At 34.7% G+C, this 18,069-nt stretch overlaps 1 protein-coding gene across 3 annotated transcripts in view; it reads right to left on the bottom strand.

Annotated features, from left to right (window-relative positions):
- The window catches only part of Prex2 (phosphatidylinositol-3,4,5-trisphosphate dependent Rac exchange factor 2), a 262,543-nt gene that overhangs the window by 61,732 nt on the left and 182,742 nt on the right, over positions 1-18,069 (bottom strand). For all 3 annotated transcript variants that reach the window (XM_013071229.3, XM_004842082.3, XM_013071231.3), the window contains 3 exons: positions 15,745-15,962; positions 13,668-13,770; positions 6,550-6,693 (listed from right to left, as the gene is read on the bottom strand). In XM_013071229.3, coding sequence (XP_012926683.2) covers positions 6,550-6,693; positions 13,668-13,770; positions 15,745-15,962 — 465 coding nt within the window. The remainder of the gene's footprint in view (positions 1-6,549; positions 6,694-13,667; positions 13,771-15,744; positions 15,963-18,069) is intronic.

Here is an 18,069-nt window from a genome sequence, read left to right as displayed (position 1 = left end):
AATGCAAGAAACTATTTAATTAGTCCAAAAATGAATGAACAATGTTCTTCTGCTCTCAAAATAAGCATCAAACATTTGGTGATTTTTCTGTTAAGTAGGCAAAGAAAATTTCTAGTTGAGATTGTCTTCTATTTTTAAAATATTTGTATGCACTGTAGAAGACTAGAATATCCCACCCAAAAATATGCCTCTTTGGCATAAGAATTATTTTCAGCTCATTATTTTGAGGAAGTGAAAACACAGGAGAAACTCTGAAAACAAAGTAGAAGTTACTCTTTCGTAAGGGAAATTTGTATCTCCAAAGAAATTTGCATTTGTAAGGGTAACTCCTTCTTGATATCAGAAAAGAAAGATGACTAAATACCAAGAGACTGATCAATGGAGAAGGCACTGATTTCAGTCAACAAAACAAACATGATGCTGTTTACCTTGCTCTTTCTGGTTCCCTCCTCCTAACTGCATCTTCCTCCTAGTCTTTCTTTGTTTCAATAGATACAAGGAATATAAAAGTTAGGTAGATCCCTTATCTGCAAGGATTACTGTCCAAGACCTCCAGAGGATGCCTGAAACTGTGCACATTACAGAACCCTGCATATATTGTGTTTTTCTTGTGCAAATATAATGCCATTTTAATTCTATGATCACACACTATGGCTGTAATTTCGCTGTTTGAATGTGACAATGAAATTGGCACAAATTTCTTTTTTCTTCTTTATAATTTAATGGGTAGAAGATTTATTCTCCCTGCAGATCTTGCTAAATTAAGAAGTTTATCATTTAAAGGAAGCCTTTTTGGGGGTTCCCTTTAGTATATTCCAATTATCAGCATCACTATTCTTGTGCTCCAGAGCCATTGTTAAGTAAAATAAGGATTATCTGGACACAAGCACTGGGAGTTCACAACAGTCTGCAGAGATGAACTAAGTGGCCAAGCCTAGGTGCTGCATACAGGCCTGGGTACACTAGGTTCTAGCTGGGTTAAAGGACACTGCAGAACTGAGATTAGTGTTCAATTCAAAACTTATGAATTATTTCCAGAATTTCTGACTTAATATTTACAGACCATGGCTGATTAATTGGGTAGCTGAAGCCAGGAAACCATTATATTTAACCTTAAGTTCGAAGCTCACATTTTTACACGAGGTATACATGTCATTAAGCTTCTGTTTGTTTGTTCTTACTAATCTTTTTTTAAAGGGTATATTCTTATGATGAGCTGTCAAGTTATTACAGGCAGCTAAGTTAGATAGAAATGAATATACATCTAGAGAGGGACTAGGCCCTAAAGGAAGTCAGCACAAAAAATAAAAACATCAGGATTGTGACCAGAGGCACATCTGAAGAAGATGGGGCCTCAAGATGAAGATGCAATGTCCAGGCCTCCATGACTCCCTAAGGGATACTAGAATTAGAATCACCTGGTCCTGTAAGCCCAGATAGGCATCAGACACCTAGGTAGGTGACCAGAGCATCTGGACCCATCCCTTCCCCAAAATGTACCCTTCCCCGAACCCTTGCTACATGATTCTGTTCCCTATTGGATCAAGATTAGCTAAGAAGCTATACTTGCAACCCTATAAGTTGATTGCAGTTTGACTCACTGTGCATCCACGTTGTGACTTTACTATATAAACTACCCTTGCCAAAGGGCCTCAGTGGCCACCCCATTTGGGACCCCTCCTGGAAATCCAGGAGCTATTCTCTTCTAATTTCCAATAAAATTCTCCTAACTTCTTCCTTTGGTTCAAGACTTCATCATCGTTGATATTGTTGAACCTAGAACTTGGCACATTTGACATCTAATGGGTCAGCAGTTATATTTCTCCTATATCCTTTTGGAGATCCCAGCAAGATAACTAGAAAGAAGTAAGAGTGCTTTTGTTTCTTGGCACCTCTAAATACTTTGACTAGATTTTGGGTTGTGACTCCTCAGGTAACAAAAATTGTCACCTGTTGTTTGGTGATTGCTTATGCCTTTTGTTGCTTCTGTATGCTTTGTTTTTCTTGCCAAAATGATAAAAAGTTTGAGCTGTGATGGCTTTTATTTGTATTTCTGATTTGTTTGGTGGTTACAAGATAGCTTGAGTCCTTACTACATACAGACAGCTTTTTGGAATGATTTTTGCCTGACAGATTGCAGTGTCTGAGGATTCAGCCCGAGGCTATAGGACAGGTTTTAGAAGTTCACCTCGGTAAGGATGTTACCAGTATCTTTTTCTTTCCAATTGGAGGCTTCTGAACCTTAAAAAAAAAATGGGTGCTCACCTATAAGGGCACTGAAGATAGGTATTCCTTAACAGACTACATAACTTCCGTTCCTGGGTTAGAAGGGAATTCGAATTCATGCTCATCCAGGAAGGCACACATGAGGGTTTTGGCTGATCTGGTGCTTGGGCAAGAGTTTCTCATAAGACTGGCAAGAGAGACTCATCCTGAGACACAAATGGAGGAACCGATCTCTGGGTGACACCACACTGAGCTACTTTCAAAAGCACACCTATTTATGAGCCCAAAACAATATAGTTTAAAGGTGCACCTTCAATATGTCCTTTGATTTCCTTTTTCTCTCTTGCTCTCTCTCAGAAAGTTAAACAGTCATTCAGGTTCTTTAATTACTAGAGTCAACTGTAGCTTCTGTCTTTGGAGACATGTTTTACTGAGGACTGAAGACGCACCTTTGGTCTTGAACATGAGAAATGGTGAGGATTTGATTCTTGTCCCTTGCACAGGGTCACTCTGCTATCTTGTCCTTGCTCTGAGAAATAACGCATTATACAGCAGCAGCATTCTGTCTGAGGCAATTAATTCTCTTCTGAAGCTGCTGGATTCTAGGACCAGGTTTCTAAAATTGTGATTTTCCCCTTAACTACAACCCTTCCAGGTGAAGTTGGCCTTCACTATTAACTCTGACTTATCCTTGGGCCATATTCTTAAAAACTGGTCTAGATTTAATCCTCAAATGTAAAAGTTTTAGTCCAAATTTATCAGCCTTTCTGCCCATAGGCAGAACTGGAAATTAACTCCCTTCACTTCCCTTTCTCCTCACGAACGCTGCTCCACAGGGCAGGCTGACTGGTTTAAAGCACAGATGAGTTCATTGATAGAACAAAAAACATTCCTAGTGGCCCTGAGAGTTAGTAACAGCAGATATTAAGGGACAGCCACAGGCCCCAGTGCCCAGAGGAGTGCCTCTTGCTTGATATGATTTCTCTCCATAGCATGTTGCCAGGCCGGCCACAAGCTAATTTAAATTCATGGTAACAGTAAAGATGTCTTTAAAGTTGATAACTATTTGGGTATTTCCATTTGGATTGTCAGACATGGTGAGATAACGTCAAGAATTAGTTTTATAAATGCAATGTCTATGTAATTTCTATGTCTAAAGCAATATGGTTCTGAAGATATTGAGATGCTCTTGATTAAACTTACAAAACTAGATTTAAAAGCTAAGATTCTATATTTTACTAAAATACTTTCTTGTGTTCTCATTGTTAGGCTTTTAATTACCAAAAAGTGAGCTTTAAGAGAGTATTTGAATATCAACCTATAGTTTTCAGTAATCAGTTCATGACTGGTTAAATAAATATCATTTTTTATGACATAACATATATTTAGGAATATATACATGTATATAGTGAGTTTAAGCTTTACAGTTGTTTACAGAGTTAAGATTGTGTAAGTTTAATAAGACTACATAGGTTTAACATAGACAAAGTAATAAATAGGTGTTCTCTTTTATACAATATACACTTAGACCGTAAACATATAAAATGATCAAAATTTGCCATCTCTTTAAATTTGGTCCTGACATTTAAATTTGATCTATGAGATGCACGCATATTCTGGGTAATAAGTCTATTTGTGGTCATTAACACGGTTTCCTAAATTTATAAGAGCTCTAAAAAGGTCTTTAATTCCTGTTAGTATAATTATACCCTATAAAAGCTGTTAGAAGAGTCTAAAAAATTATCTTGAGAGTAGAAACTATAGGTAGGGATTTCTACATAGCGATGATACTAATTATTGCTAACCTCGTAGTCATGACTCACTGGTTGGAAATCTAAGGGCAAAGGCCTCTATATGAAAGTAAAACTCTGGTTTCTGCTCCTTAGTAACTGTGTAACTTTGGGGAAGTTAATTAATATCTGAGATCCTCCAGTTCTTCATTTTTCATGTGGAAAACTGGAATACCTATTAATTATAGTTACGGGGTAAAGAATTTGATTAAATACTGTAATACTATTAAGAGAGCCCATGAATATTCTTATTTATTGAATATGAGTTTTATATTCCAGGCAATATGCCAAACACTCTACAGACATTATTCAGTTTCCATGAGGTATAGATTATGCATTTATGTGCTTAGCTAAACAGGAAAGGTGGGGAGCTAAGAGGAGGGGTCAGGCAAGAGAAGTTGCATTGTGACTTCAGTTCAGAAGGACTGAATAACACTGGAAAGGAGCAACGGTGAAACTGTGTCCAGCTGTGATCTAATTTTTATAAAGGTTTTCATGGTTCGACTTTGGTCAGACTGGCCAGTCCTGCTCTAAAATCTTGTTACAGAATAAGAACAATTATATAAACATAATTGAAAATAATTTCAGTAGATACTTTTATCCATCTATCTCTACTCAAACCTGGTCTGGATTTCTCAGGCTTCACTCAATCTGATGAATCCTATGATTCTTCCAGGGAGCTTTATGACCACAAAGAAACCTGTGCACCCCTGTGAAATAAACAACTTTATCCCTCCCTGGCAGAGCTGTAATGAGATCAACTGCTTCCCAGGCTTGTTTACCTTCTGTAACCTCAACTACAGAAATATTTCCAGTGTTGCTTATTTCAAATCAGATTTATGTTTTAATGCTATGAGAATTGGAAAACCTAATGTTTACTATAGCCTTTCTTTAAATTACATTTTAAAAGTGATATTATAGTCACTGAACTATATTTAGGGATTAGTTTTAAACTGGCTTTTGCCAAATTTATAAAATGGAGATTTCTTGCAAAGATAATCTTTTTCCCAGGCACAGTGGCTGTTGAACATAATTATTCATTTATTTAAAGTAGAGGATCATAAATGTAACAATTTTTTTATAAAAAGATATTTGGTTCCATCTGTCATATCAGTAATGATTTCAAAGACAGTCAAAAAAAGAGAAATAAAGGAAAATACATGAAGAAACTGGAAACAACTCTAATCCCTAATGAAACCCTGTAAAAGTTAATGTTTTAGATCAAAATTTTTCTGTCTTCTCAAACTGTCTATTTTTTTAAGGACATTTGATATATTTTAAGTTCAACTATTCTCCTGTTATCTCGAAAGGTCTATTTTTGCCCATTGTTTTTCACCTTTATTCTTTTTCTTACAGAATCTTTATTACCTACAGTGACTTTACCCATAAATCATAATCCTCCAAAGAGAAATTTAAAAACTTTTAAAACTTAAAAACTCCTAAAATCATCATTTCACTGAAACTTTCCTCAGCATAATGTAGTCTTGACAAGAATCTGTTTGAGGTAGTCACAGTTTTCAAACTGTGGCTACTTAAGGGAAGGATCTGTCTTTTAGAATTTAGATTTTTAAAATAAATATGTATGTGGTACAAAGCCAAATTTTTACTTGGTGGTCAATTTAGATTTCATATACCTGCCTACTCTTCAGTTGTACAGCTTGATTTTATTTTCTTACTCTTCTCATTTTTTATTAGACCATTCAAAGTCCACAGCAAAACTAATGCAGTTCTTGAACCGCACCCCCCCCCAAAAAAACTCCTCATGGTATCATTCAAAGAAGCTGATATAATCTTGTGATCACATGTATGCATCCTGGGAAACCTAACTATGGCAAAAATCTTCTTACCATATTACTCTTCATTCTACCACCACTAACACATTTTTTCAAAAAAGGTCAGTAATACGTATTTCCTGATAAAAATTTGAAATATAAAATGTCTTTTAAAAGCATCAGTTCAATCATCCAAAGATGCAGAAAATATTTCACATACATATAAGTTTATATGTGTATATATAATATATACATATAATAACTGAGATTATACTATATTTTAAAATAATCTGCATATGTATACTGTCAAACTTTTTCTATCTCATAAAATATGTTAACTATACAATTTTATTTGTTCTACTACAATTTAACTTTTATTTAAGCAAATTCATTTAGTACTTTTTGTCGTTGTTGTTGTTGTGTTTTGTTTTTGCTTTTTTTTGGTACCAGGGATCGAACTCGGGTCCTTGCACTTGCGTAGCAGGGGGCAAAACCACTGAGCTAAATCCCCGGCCCTCATTTAGTACTTTTAAAGTTATTATTTAAACTACTCATATCTTATTTCTCCCTTGTAAATAATGTTATAAACCTATTTGATAAATATTTAAATCATAGATCATTCTTTCCTTCCTAAATATTCTCAGAAGTATATTACCTAAAATTAATACAGAATTTTCCAATTAACAAAAAAATTTTGATTGTTAAAATTACATTTATTTTAAAAATTGAGTATGTGAAGCATAATAAGGAAAACATTTTACCTTGTGCAAAAAGAACAGGGTGAATTTTAAACCCTCCTCCATTTTTCAACCGTTGAGGCAGTTGTTCAAAATGATAACTGTCAATGTAGAAGTAAATTTTCAGAGCTTGCCGGGTTCCTTCTGCCTGATATGTAAGAGGTACATCTAAAATGATATTAAAGGTTGCATTACTCCCTGAAATCAGGATATTCTATATAGTATACATAAAATATCTAAGGTAATTTTTTTAATCTTTATGAAGAATACTGAAAATTCCTAGAAAATTATATACTGAAAGTGCTCATGTGTATCACATTCAGGTTAGACATAAAGTGCTAGTTCAGTGAAAGAATATTAAATCAGGTTCTCATTAGCTAAAACAACAGATTTATTACTGTAGTGAACATAAAAGTCTGTAATAGGAAACATCGTTTATGCTTGGCCATACCAGATGCCTCACTTAACTAAATGAAGAGTTCAGCTACACATGGCTTGGTTTCAGAATCTCTTAGGGTAGCTGTTTCGTTCATATTTTAGCCAAAATTAGGCCTTGGGGTACACTTCTTAAGTAGTGTGCAAGAAATTAAATACATAGCAACCATTAACAAAATTAGCATGGGCTTTGTAAGCTCCATTCCCTGAGCACCAGATCAAACATGAATCACCCTCTGTTGATGCCCTACAGTCATTAGAAATTACCTTGTAGCTATTTTTACAGATACTAAATTTAATTATTTAAAAAGTCAAATATTTGAAAAGGGAAAACACTATACTGTAAAAGTATTTAACGATGATATCACAATTCCTCTTCCTTTAGGATATATATCTATGACAAGTATTTCTACCTCTTTACAAAAGAATGTAAAATTTTCCTAAAAAGCTAGAATAGTCATCCTAACTACGTAAAAATGAAGGACAAAATATAGTAGGCATTTCATATAATTTTAAATTTAATATTAAATAAACTGATATAAAAGTAGTGTTCAAAGTCAAATGCCATTTATGATCATAGATTTTAGGCTCCTTATTAAATGTATCTTATTAAATTCTGTATATCAATAAAAAAGACAGTGCATTAACATTTACACATCTCTTTTTTTGCCATAAAATAATGCTTTTTAATTACTGTATTTTTAAAATGGAACACATGAAGAGATTGGTTTAGGAAAGAGGACAAATACATTTCTTAGTCAAGGGTTGTAAATTAACGGCATTTTAATGATTTGGCAAATCTTTTTGCTTCTGTTTTCTAAATTGAAAAAGATGCATGGAAACTATAAATAGTAGACATACACACTAAGTATTTGCATGTTCTAGTTTTCTTTTCAACCACTATCATAAATATTTTAATTTTTGTTAAATTCTGTTACAGTTTGAATTTTTAATGACTCCAAAGGTCTATGTGCCAAAGGGTTTGTCACCACGCTATGGCACTACTGGAAGGTGGTGGAACCATTAGGAGGTGGGGACCATCTACAGAAAGTGAAGTGTTAGGGGCTGCACCCTTGAACAGGATATTGGAATCTGATCCCTTCCTCTCCTTTTGTTGGCTTCCCAGCCACCATGAGTGAACAGCTTCCTCTCCTAGGCAATCCCTTGCTATGATGAACTGGACACAGGCCCAAAGTCAACAGGGCTACTTAACCATGGACTGAAACCTCTTAAATCATGGCCAAAACACATTTTTTCTCCTTTTAAGTTGCTTACCTCAGATATTTGATGAAATGAGGGAAAGCTAACATAAATTCCACACTCTTACTCTTTAGCATCAATGCAACTAGTCTCTTTTAATAAATGGATAATGCTATAGAAAGGAACATAATGATATAACAGGTGGAGTCTCATAGGACGAATATAGAAGAAATGAAGATATTATACTAGAAACTAAAAAGCTAAATCTTACTTAAAAATTAGCAAGTATATATTTTAAAGTGCTGGAAAAGCTACAAGTATTATAGGGCTGGGAATTTAGCTCAGTGCTTTCGCCACCTGCCTTGCAAGCGGAAGGACCCAAGTTCGATCCCCGGTACAAAAAAAAAAAAAAATACAAGTATTATAGTTTGTGAAAAAAATGCAAACTGCCTCAAAGTATATGTTGTATCAAGTGCAAAATTTATGCATATAGGTAAAAAATATCTTCAAAAATATTAACAAATCCAATTTAATAATGTATTAAGAAGTTATATACCACAATTAAATGGAATTTATCCCAAGTATGCAAGCAAGGCTGGCTCAATGTCTGAAAATCAGTTAGTGTAATCCACCAAAGTCAAAAGTAAAAAAAAAACAAACAATTCCACAATCACATCAATAGATGCAAAAAAAAATTGACAAAATCCAGCACTTACTGATGTTTAAAAAAAAACTCAGTAAGTAAACAAGGAATACAGGACTTTCTCAATTTGATACAGAATACCTATAAAACCTCCAGCTAACATCATCTATAATGATGAGAAATAGGACTTCCCACTAAAATCAGGAAGATGCAAGGTGTTCCCTTTCACTACTACTTTTCAATATCATACTGGAAATCTTAGTTCTTAGCATGAGAAAAACACAATATCATTTATACGTGTACAACTTGAAAAAACTGCCAGTTTCTGATAAAAACATCAAAATAAAAGAAAATAAGTGAAGAAATACCCCATGTTCAACATTGTCAAGATAATCATTTCTTCCCATTTTTACCTACAGCTTTAATATCAAATTCCAATCAAATTCCAAATTATTTCATAGATGTCAACAAAATGATTCTAAAGTGTATATGGAGAGATAAAAGCCAGAATAAAGCTAGTGATGTAACTCAGCAGTAGAGTACTCACAGCACTTGCAAGGCCCTAAGTTCCATCCCAAGCACTGCAAAAAGAAAAAAAGGGGATGGAGGGAAAGAAAAGGGAGGGAAGAAAAGGGAAGAGAAGGATGGAGAAAGGAAAGGCGAAAGGGAGGGAAGGAGGGAGGAAGGAAAGGAAGAAAGGAAGACCAACTCAGAACAGCCAACATAGTACTGAAGAACAAAATTGAAGGACAGACATTATCTGACCTCAAGGATTACTACAAAGCTACAGTAGTCAAGACAGTGTGATATTGTACAAAATACAGCCAAATAGAAAAATGGAATCCAGAAACTGACCCACATAAATATATTCAATTTATTTCTGAAGGAGAAGCAAAGGCAATACAATGAAGCAAAGGTAGTCTTTTCAACTAATGGTTCTAGAACAAATGATATCCTCATGCATATATATACATATATGAAAAGTTTTTAAATCCTACAAGCTAACAGGAGAAAACTTGGATGACCTTGAGTGTGGTGACCTTGAGTGTGGTGATGACTTTTTAGAAATAACACTAAGAGCACAATCAATAAAAAAAAGAATTGATTAGCAGGACCTCATTAAAATTTAAAACTTTGGCTCTGTGAAAGATAATGTCAACAGAATAAGAAAACAACAAACGTGGAGGAAATACTTCCAAAATGACCCATCTGCTGTCAGCTAATATATACAAATAAATCTTAAAAACTCAACAATAAATTTTAAAACTTTTGGAAAATGTGCACAATAATAATGTAATTGAAAATGTTGCCATTCTCTTGTGGAAATTTACCTGCTAAGAAAAAAAAAAGGTGATGATTAGAACTACGTAAAGATTAAAGGCTTCAAAACCGTTATTCCAGGAGGAAAGTCCTCTGGTAGCACAGTAGAGGATTCACTCTAGAGAGGACTGTCCGTGATGTCTTCTCATTCCTTTAACATGACAGCAAGCCACTGGAGGAGCCAATGAGTTTGAAAATAAGTCTGTGATGTTGAAGTTGTTCTTTTGTCTGAAGTGCCCTTCCCTCATGCTTTGTGGGGTTGGGTCTGGTTGAGTTCATGTGTAGCTCAGATCTCAGTTTAAAAGCTACTTCTGCAGAGAGCTTTCTTTCCCCTAAAGAACCACCTCATCTTTTTTTCTTTATGCATCTGCCCATGTGCTTCACAGGATTTGTCATGTCCCAACTATCTTTATAGTACTTAATGTGTTACTGTTTTCTCCAACCAGGTAGTCAGCCCCATGAAGCCACTTTGGCATTCACTGCTCCAGGCATGACAGATAGTGGGGACACAAATATATTTATTCTCCTAACAATTACTTTAAAACTGCCCATTTCACCACTGAAAAGGAAAAGATCTACTGTCATGTGATTCTCCAAAAGACTAAAGATTTTCCACAAAATTAGTTTAATTCCATACAGTCTAATCATTTAATTTACTCTTCTTTCACTATATAAAGGGATACAGGAAGTTCCTTGTACCTTCCTTTCCACCCAAGTGGTCAAGCCATTTATTCCTTTGTATCTCTCTCTCTACTATCTAAGCTTCCTACTAATACGGACTTAATTTTACTTATGTACCATTATATTCCTAGAACTTATCTCAGCACTTAAGTGCATTACGTGTATTTAATAATTATTTCTTCGGTAAAAATGTACTGCCTTAAATCCAGACATTTGAGTTCTGTGTGCTTGGCAAGCCATAATTGTTTAGAATATCATTATTCTTTAATGCAAAAATAAGACTATGAGTACTGCTATGAATATAGCTTTCTAAAGCTTTCTTAAATCTTAATTAAGCCACTCAACACTGAGTTTGCAGATGAGAATAGGGCCAAGAACTAAACTCAGGCTCCTTGAGTCAAGGGTCTCTTCACACTTGTGACTGTTAAGGTCGACTGTAAGCAGAGTGGATTATTAAAGCACACTTCTGCGTGTGTCTAGGTAGGTCACGGAGGCATGTCTATGATCGCTTTTCTGTTTTTCTCTGGTGTTGTTCCCTGCTGTGCTTCCTGGACACCATGAAATAAGCATCTTTGCTCCACCATGTCCTGGGGCCATTATGTTTCCACCTTGAAGCCAGCTGACTATGGGTTGAATCCAGTGAAATCATGAGAAAAAAGAAATCTGTCCTCCCTCCAATTGTGTATATCAGGTATTGGGTCCCAGCAACAAAATGCTAATGTACCACATGCTTCCTGCCCTGTACACTCAGACCTTGTCTCATAGACTCACAGCCTACTGGTCTCCATTCCATTGGTGCAGAATTCATTAGTCAATCTGATGTCTCTGCTTCTACACATACAGAAAGGTGAAACTACCAACAGTGACTAATAAGACTCTAGTTTTCTTTTGGACTTAAGACATGATGACCCTGCACAAGGGTAATTCTCCTCTTTCCTGAGCCATCTTAAAGTGAGAACTATATTCCCATCATTACTGTTTTTAATTTGCCTGGAATGTGTAGTCATGGGGCAATGAAGAAGTCAAGGTTATGCCTTGAAGAAACACATAAAAATGTGTTGTCAAATGTATGTCACAATGTTGTGTTTGTTACAGGCATGGTTACATGTACATACTAACATTACTTACATGGACTCAGTCACCTCTATATTTAGGTTCCAATATGCCAGAGTGAAATTTCTTACAGTGGATATGCAATAAGGAAATGTTTTATAAGGCTTAATGTTGGTTCTTCTACTTGTTCCACAGACCATTTACCAACAATGTTTCATTGGAACCATGGGAAAGAGACCTCTTGTGAGCCTATACTTCCTCAGGTCAAACTTTAAATATATATTAGGTTTTATCACAAAATAGTTTTCTCTGCATTCAAAAAAACTATGCCCACACTATTCAAGTAAATGAAAATACATCTATTCATAGCCACAGAAGACCACATAATTTGTTCAAATAGTATCCTTATGAACTAATACCCTTGCCAGAAATATAAAATCTCTCTTGAATATAACCTACATTTCTAACTTTGTATTTCATGTTCTTGTTCCCTTTCTTGTTTGCCAGAGAAAATGAAATTTTAATAAAAATCCTGTTTTTTTTTTACCTTTGTAAATTAATAGAAAAGGCATGGATACTTTTTTTTTTCTTTTGGTACCAGGGACTGAACTCGGGTCCTTGCCCTTGTGAGGTGGGCGGCGGAACCACTGAGCTAAACCCCCGGCCCCAGCATGCACACTTTTTAAAACCATCTTCACAGGCACCCTTTTAAGACAGTCACTCCGATCTCTCACCCAGGTCATTCTGTTGCTTTCTAACTGGTCTCCAGGCCTGTGCTTTTGTCCCTGGAATGGTCTATTCAACACAGCAACCGAATACAGCCTTCCAACATGTAAAGTACACTTTATTGTTAATCTTCTCAACGGCTTGGGAAGGAAGGCATAGTGGTTGCTTTGGCCAACAAGCCCTGCATTGTCTGACCTTGTCTTTGTTCTTGTTTTCCTCTCTGTCCTCTCACTTGCTCTATGACAGCCAAGCAGGCCTGCTTGCTGCCCAAGAGGATGCCACATGCCTTCCTACCTCAGAGTCCAAAGAATCTGGGGCATTCTCTCCAAAATCTGCATGAGTCACTCTCTTAGTTCCTTCAGGGCTTTGGGCTCCCTAATGAGTCTTCCTTCCCTGCCCTGTTATGTACAACTTTTCACTTGCCCCTTCATCTTTATGCTTTAGTCTCTTTTATTAGTATCTTCTAATTCATTATAAAACTCACTTGTTATCTGACATTATTTTCTCTCCCCACTTAAATGTACTTCATCCATGAGAAATTTCAGTCCATTCAGTTCTCTATTGATGCTAACAACTAAAATAGTCTTGGCAAGAAGTATGCATTCAAGAAATCTTTGGTGAACAAATTAAACAATGATTACTTTTAGAGCGTGGGTTATAATATATAATACATGTATTATACTAGACATTGGGAGGATGAAAAATAACTTTGCCTACCCCAGAGGAAACTTCTATCTTCTACCATAATGACAGGATTCTCACACTTACAAAAAATAAGAGACATATAAAAATAACGGAAAACTGCTGAAGATTTCTTCAATGGACAGAAGGCATTTCAGAACTATTTGTGATGATGCTAAAATAGTCAATGAACAATCTGAAGAAACTGCAGGACATGACCTTAAACCACAGGTATCGCTACTTCTGCCTTTGTCAGGTTTAGCGACAGACAATTGCTAATTCAAAAGGTTACTTTCCAGTCCTTAAATTTGTAAGTTAAGTAGGTATAAAATATTAATATCAAAGTTATACCATATATTATTGTCTGAGGATAAAGAAATTCTATAAACACATAATTACTTACTTGCAATAAGTGGTTCCTCTTCTGATGGTTTAAAGTAAAAAGAAACCTTCTCCAAATCAAATAGTGCAACCAGTGTATCTTCTAGCATGGCTTGTTCATCTGTCTACAAAGAAAGAAAAATAACATATAGCAAAATATGATATGCTGTAAAATGTCAAAACATTATATAAATCCACACCAAAACCAGCTTTATTTATGCTTTATTTACATACAAAACAACAGTATCAACAAATCTCAAAGAATTTCCGCCCAAAATAAAATTAACAAGTTCCACAAAGTTACATGTTCTATTTATGATTTTTTCTCTTTCTTTTTCTATATTGTTTGGACTTTCATATACACCATTTTGTCACTATTTTGTGCTAGATTATAATTATGTTGATTTCACTTAGAAATAAATCTACAAAAGCTATTAATTTCTGAACTTTCATAAAACAGCTGAAAAGCAAAAACACTGCTTTATTTAAAAGCCACATTACATAATAGCCATCCTATTTTACAATAAGATAATTTATTCACTGTTCAATTTGCTGTTTATTAGAACTGCGATAAAAGCAATTTCCATGTATGTATGTATTTGTCTTCCAAAGAGCTTGGGGGCAAGAATCATTTTCACCTCACTTGTGTTTTTGAAGTCTTAGTCTAAAATCTTGTGAATATGGTATCTAGTTTATTTTAACCATCTGTCTCATTTTAACAACACATTTTTCCAGATGTGACAGGTAAGACCCAGAGGTGGGAACAAATTCGTGTGCATCTCAGCAATATCATCCTTCTGGTACAAGATTTTGGCCCCATTAGCAGTTTAATGCATTCTCTACAGGATCTTGTATTAGTCTCATAAAGAAAGTATAATTAAGGTTATCATACACAGTTTACCTTTTAAAGGTAGCATTTATTTCATTTATTTTAAACAAGTTCAACATGCTTCACAGATGTAACAAGTTGCTCTAAGTTTCTATCATATTTAAGGGTAGCATTAATAGAGGCTGAAGAAAGTGTGAAGAATTTTCATTGTGTGAAAAAGAATCAGTAAGACAGCCCTGGACCTCAAAGAAGGACACCATGTAAACAAATAGATGGAGTTAACTGTTACCTTTGCACCTTGGTATGGTGCTTAATATACTTCACAGTATATAGTAAGTGCTGGATAAATGTTTATTGTACTGTTATTTCTAAAATCCCTTTTAAGTACCAGAAGAATACCTTGAACCTAAAAAGGAAGGACATGACTGAAGGGTCAGCATTTTTCTGGCTGGAAGAAATGTTCCAAACAGTCTGGCCTCTGAGTATTATAGTACCAGCCATGTTGTTCCAGCAGCATAGCCAAAGCCATACCCATGTGAAGACTAGATGTTCCCAGAGCTCAGGGAAACCCAGACCCCAGGGGCTACAGCTCCCACAGAGTCACTGATATTCCCAGGTAGGTTTTATATTCTTAATACAGAGGCAGAAAGACTACAGATGTCTTCAATTGTTTTGCTTTTTCAGTAACTTCTGGGTATTTTAAGATAATTTAAAAAATAAGGGATTCACAAGAGCCGTTTTCAAAAATGAACAGTATCACTGAGATATACTTCGCATACTATGAAATCTGTCCATTTAGAATGTACAGCTCAGAATAAACTAAAAAGTTTATTCTCAGAGCCTAGCAGCTATCACCACTGTTTAATTTTAGAATATTTTCATCACTTCAAAAAGAAACATAGCACCCATTAGCACTCACTCTCCCATTCTTGTTTCCCCAATTCTTGGCCTATGCAGCCACTAACTCTCTAAAACCTACCTCTTTTGCATGTTTCATGGGATCAAACAATATGAGGTCATTTGTGGTGGCAAATTTCACTCAGCATAATGCTTTCTAGGTCCATCTGTGCTGCGGCATGTATCAGCTCTTCCTTCTTTGTTATGGCTGAATAATATTCTATTGTACGGGTATACCACATGTTATTTATCCGTTCAACAATTGATGGACATTTGGGTTGCTTCACTTTTAAACTATTATGGATAATCTTTCTAGGAATGTATAATGTAAGTTACAGTCGACATAGACATTGGGTGTCATGTGATTCCTTACCAAGTTTGGTGACAGAAGTGACTGAAAGTGAAAAAGAACACCAGCATTTGCTATCTGATCAAGCCACCTTCGGCTGGCTTCCCAAGTTTCCATCTCATTTTCCTTGCTGTTATCAAACATTTGGTTTAAGGCAGCCATGAGCTGCTCAGAGAAGGCAGAGACAGTGGCCACGAGACTTTGGCAGAAAACCATGTCTCTCCGGAGCTGCGTTTCACTGTCTGTGATGGAAGAGAACAGAACAGCTTTGAAAAACGTCACAGGTACAAAAAAACATATTTACTAAGCATTTACATTCACTGGTATTTCACCTTGTCATCAATTCATGAGATGTGAAAAATATGAATGTGAATGTATGAAGGAGCAAAGATATTTTAGCAATTATACATTTTACCAAACACTGAACCCAAAATATTTAAATACTAAAATATTTTTTCCCAATCGATAGTGACTGTCTTCTTCAATCAATAGATTGCTTTATAAAACATGAGAAAAAATAGCACTTTGATTATTTATATTTTCTTTACTGATGGGATACAATTTGCATTTGTTACAAAGACTCAAATTCCAGTTTCTTCAGTTTGTGCTAACAAATCAAATTCAATATCACTAATACTTTAAAAAAATCTACTAAACCCATCCAAATATTAATGTGAAATACATACGAGAAAAAAATATTTGCTGTCCAATTGTTTGTAATAATTAGCAAATCTATATCTCCCAAATTGAGACATTTGATTTAATGAGCAATAAATACATCCAAATTTATAGGAATTTGAATTCTAATTATTTCTTTGACATAAGTAATGGAGTCATAATTTTAGCAAATATTGATTTTTAAGTGTTTACTTCAAGTCTCATTCTGCAGTTAATTGGAGTTTTAGTAGACTCACTGTGAAGATGTGCGTTCCTTGTGAACTGACATTTCTGAGCCAGTTTTTATTTTTAAAAGGAAAAGAAGCTATATGCTGGGTTAACTTCTTTCAGTGGCTAGATGTGTACAAATTACATAAACTACATGAATTTTAGGCCATGCATTCTGCACACTGAAAAATCATGTGCACTAGAAGAACAACATAGAAAAAAAAATCTCCTTTGGAAAAGTACTGAATATTTTGAAGGCTTTAGAACCTTCTGGAAAAAAAAGCATTGACAATATTACTGTAAAACAGAGAAATAGATGCTACCTTTTTTCAGTGTTGAGTTCTTGTTTTACTGACAGAGGCATAGTTTTTACTATGTTTACCATGAACATTGAACATTCATTTTTAGTAGCCCTCAAAAACATATGTACATACAACATAGTTGCTGTGTATTAGTTTCATTGTTAGTAACATCTACTCTTGAAAATTTTATTGGAAAATATATCAAACATTAAAATATTTAATTTTATACTGATAAGATTCACTTGTTAGGTTGAGCTATATGAACTTGCTGCTTTAGTAGGTCAAAATGTTTGAAAATGGCAATTCCGTGCATTTCAACTAAACTAACGTGTTAGACTTTTCTCTTGAGTAGTTCTATATCACGTGCCCTATGGTACTTACTAGACAGGAGAGAGTGTTAAAACCTTTAAACTTGGAATAAACTCTGTCCAATTCTCAAGAAAAAAATCAAAACACTTATTTCGTTGTGCACAATTTATAACAGAATAGAAATTCAATATTTACAAATGAATGGATGAATAAAAATAGTAGCTAGTAGAGGTAAAAAATGAATTAAGTAAAAATAAATGTATTAATTCATTCTCAGGCTTCTTGAAATCTCTGCCTTTAGTTTGATTTAAGAGGGTAATTTAGATAGTTTATTAGCTTCAATGTGGAGCTGCAGTATTGAGGTTTAAGTCAGAAACTAAATAAGAAAAAGTTGTCTTAATCTCCCTTTTATGTTCTTACTTTGCTTTTCATTTGTCTTATAGTCAATCAGAAAACCTGAGTGAAAATTTAAAAATACTTCAGTAGCTTTGGCAGGAATACTCCCACCTATAACCCAAGAATAACTTCGTAAAATCTAATTTGAAAGAAATTGCTGGTATTAAGAATGAGAAGCAAAAGTGTAAGGAAGGAAGGTTCTGGTTCTACTGCAAGTTTTACTAGAGATTATAAGGGATAATAACTTTGTTATTTGTAGAAATAATTCTCTCCAAAATGTTTTTGAGAAGAAATTTGAATTTCTTCTTTTTTATTCTAAAAAGAATGATTAGATATTTAATCTACTCTCTATTATTATATATATTCTACATGCACTAAAGTCAAATTGAGATTTTCATTTACCCTCATTAACAAATCACAACATTCACTAGTGTTTCCAATATACAAAACCTATTAA

Source organism: Heterocephalus glaber, unplaced genomic scaffold, assembly GCF_053883595.1.
Source record: "Heterocephalus glaber isolate CG9 unplaced genomic scaffold, H.glaber_assembly_v1.0 deba00001553, whole genome shotgun sequence".
In the NCBI taxonomy this organism is placed as follows: domain Eukaryota; kingdom Metazoa; phylum Chordata; class Mammalia; order Rodentia; family Bathyergidae; genus Heterocephalus; species Heterocephalus glaber.
Note: the sequence above shows the minus strand (reverse complement) of the source record. Positions and strands in the feature narration are given on the sequence as shown.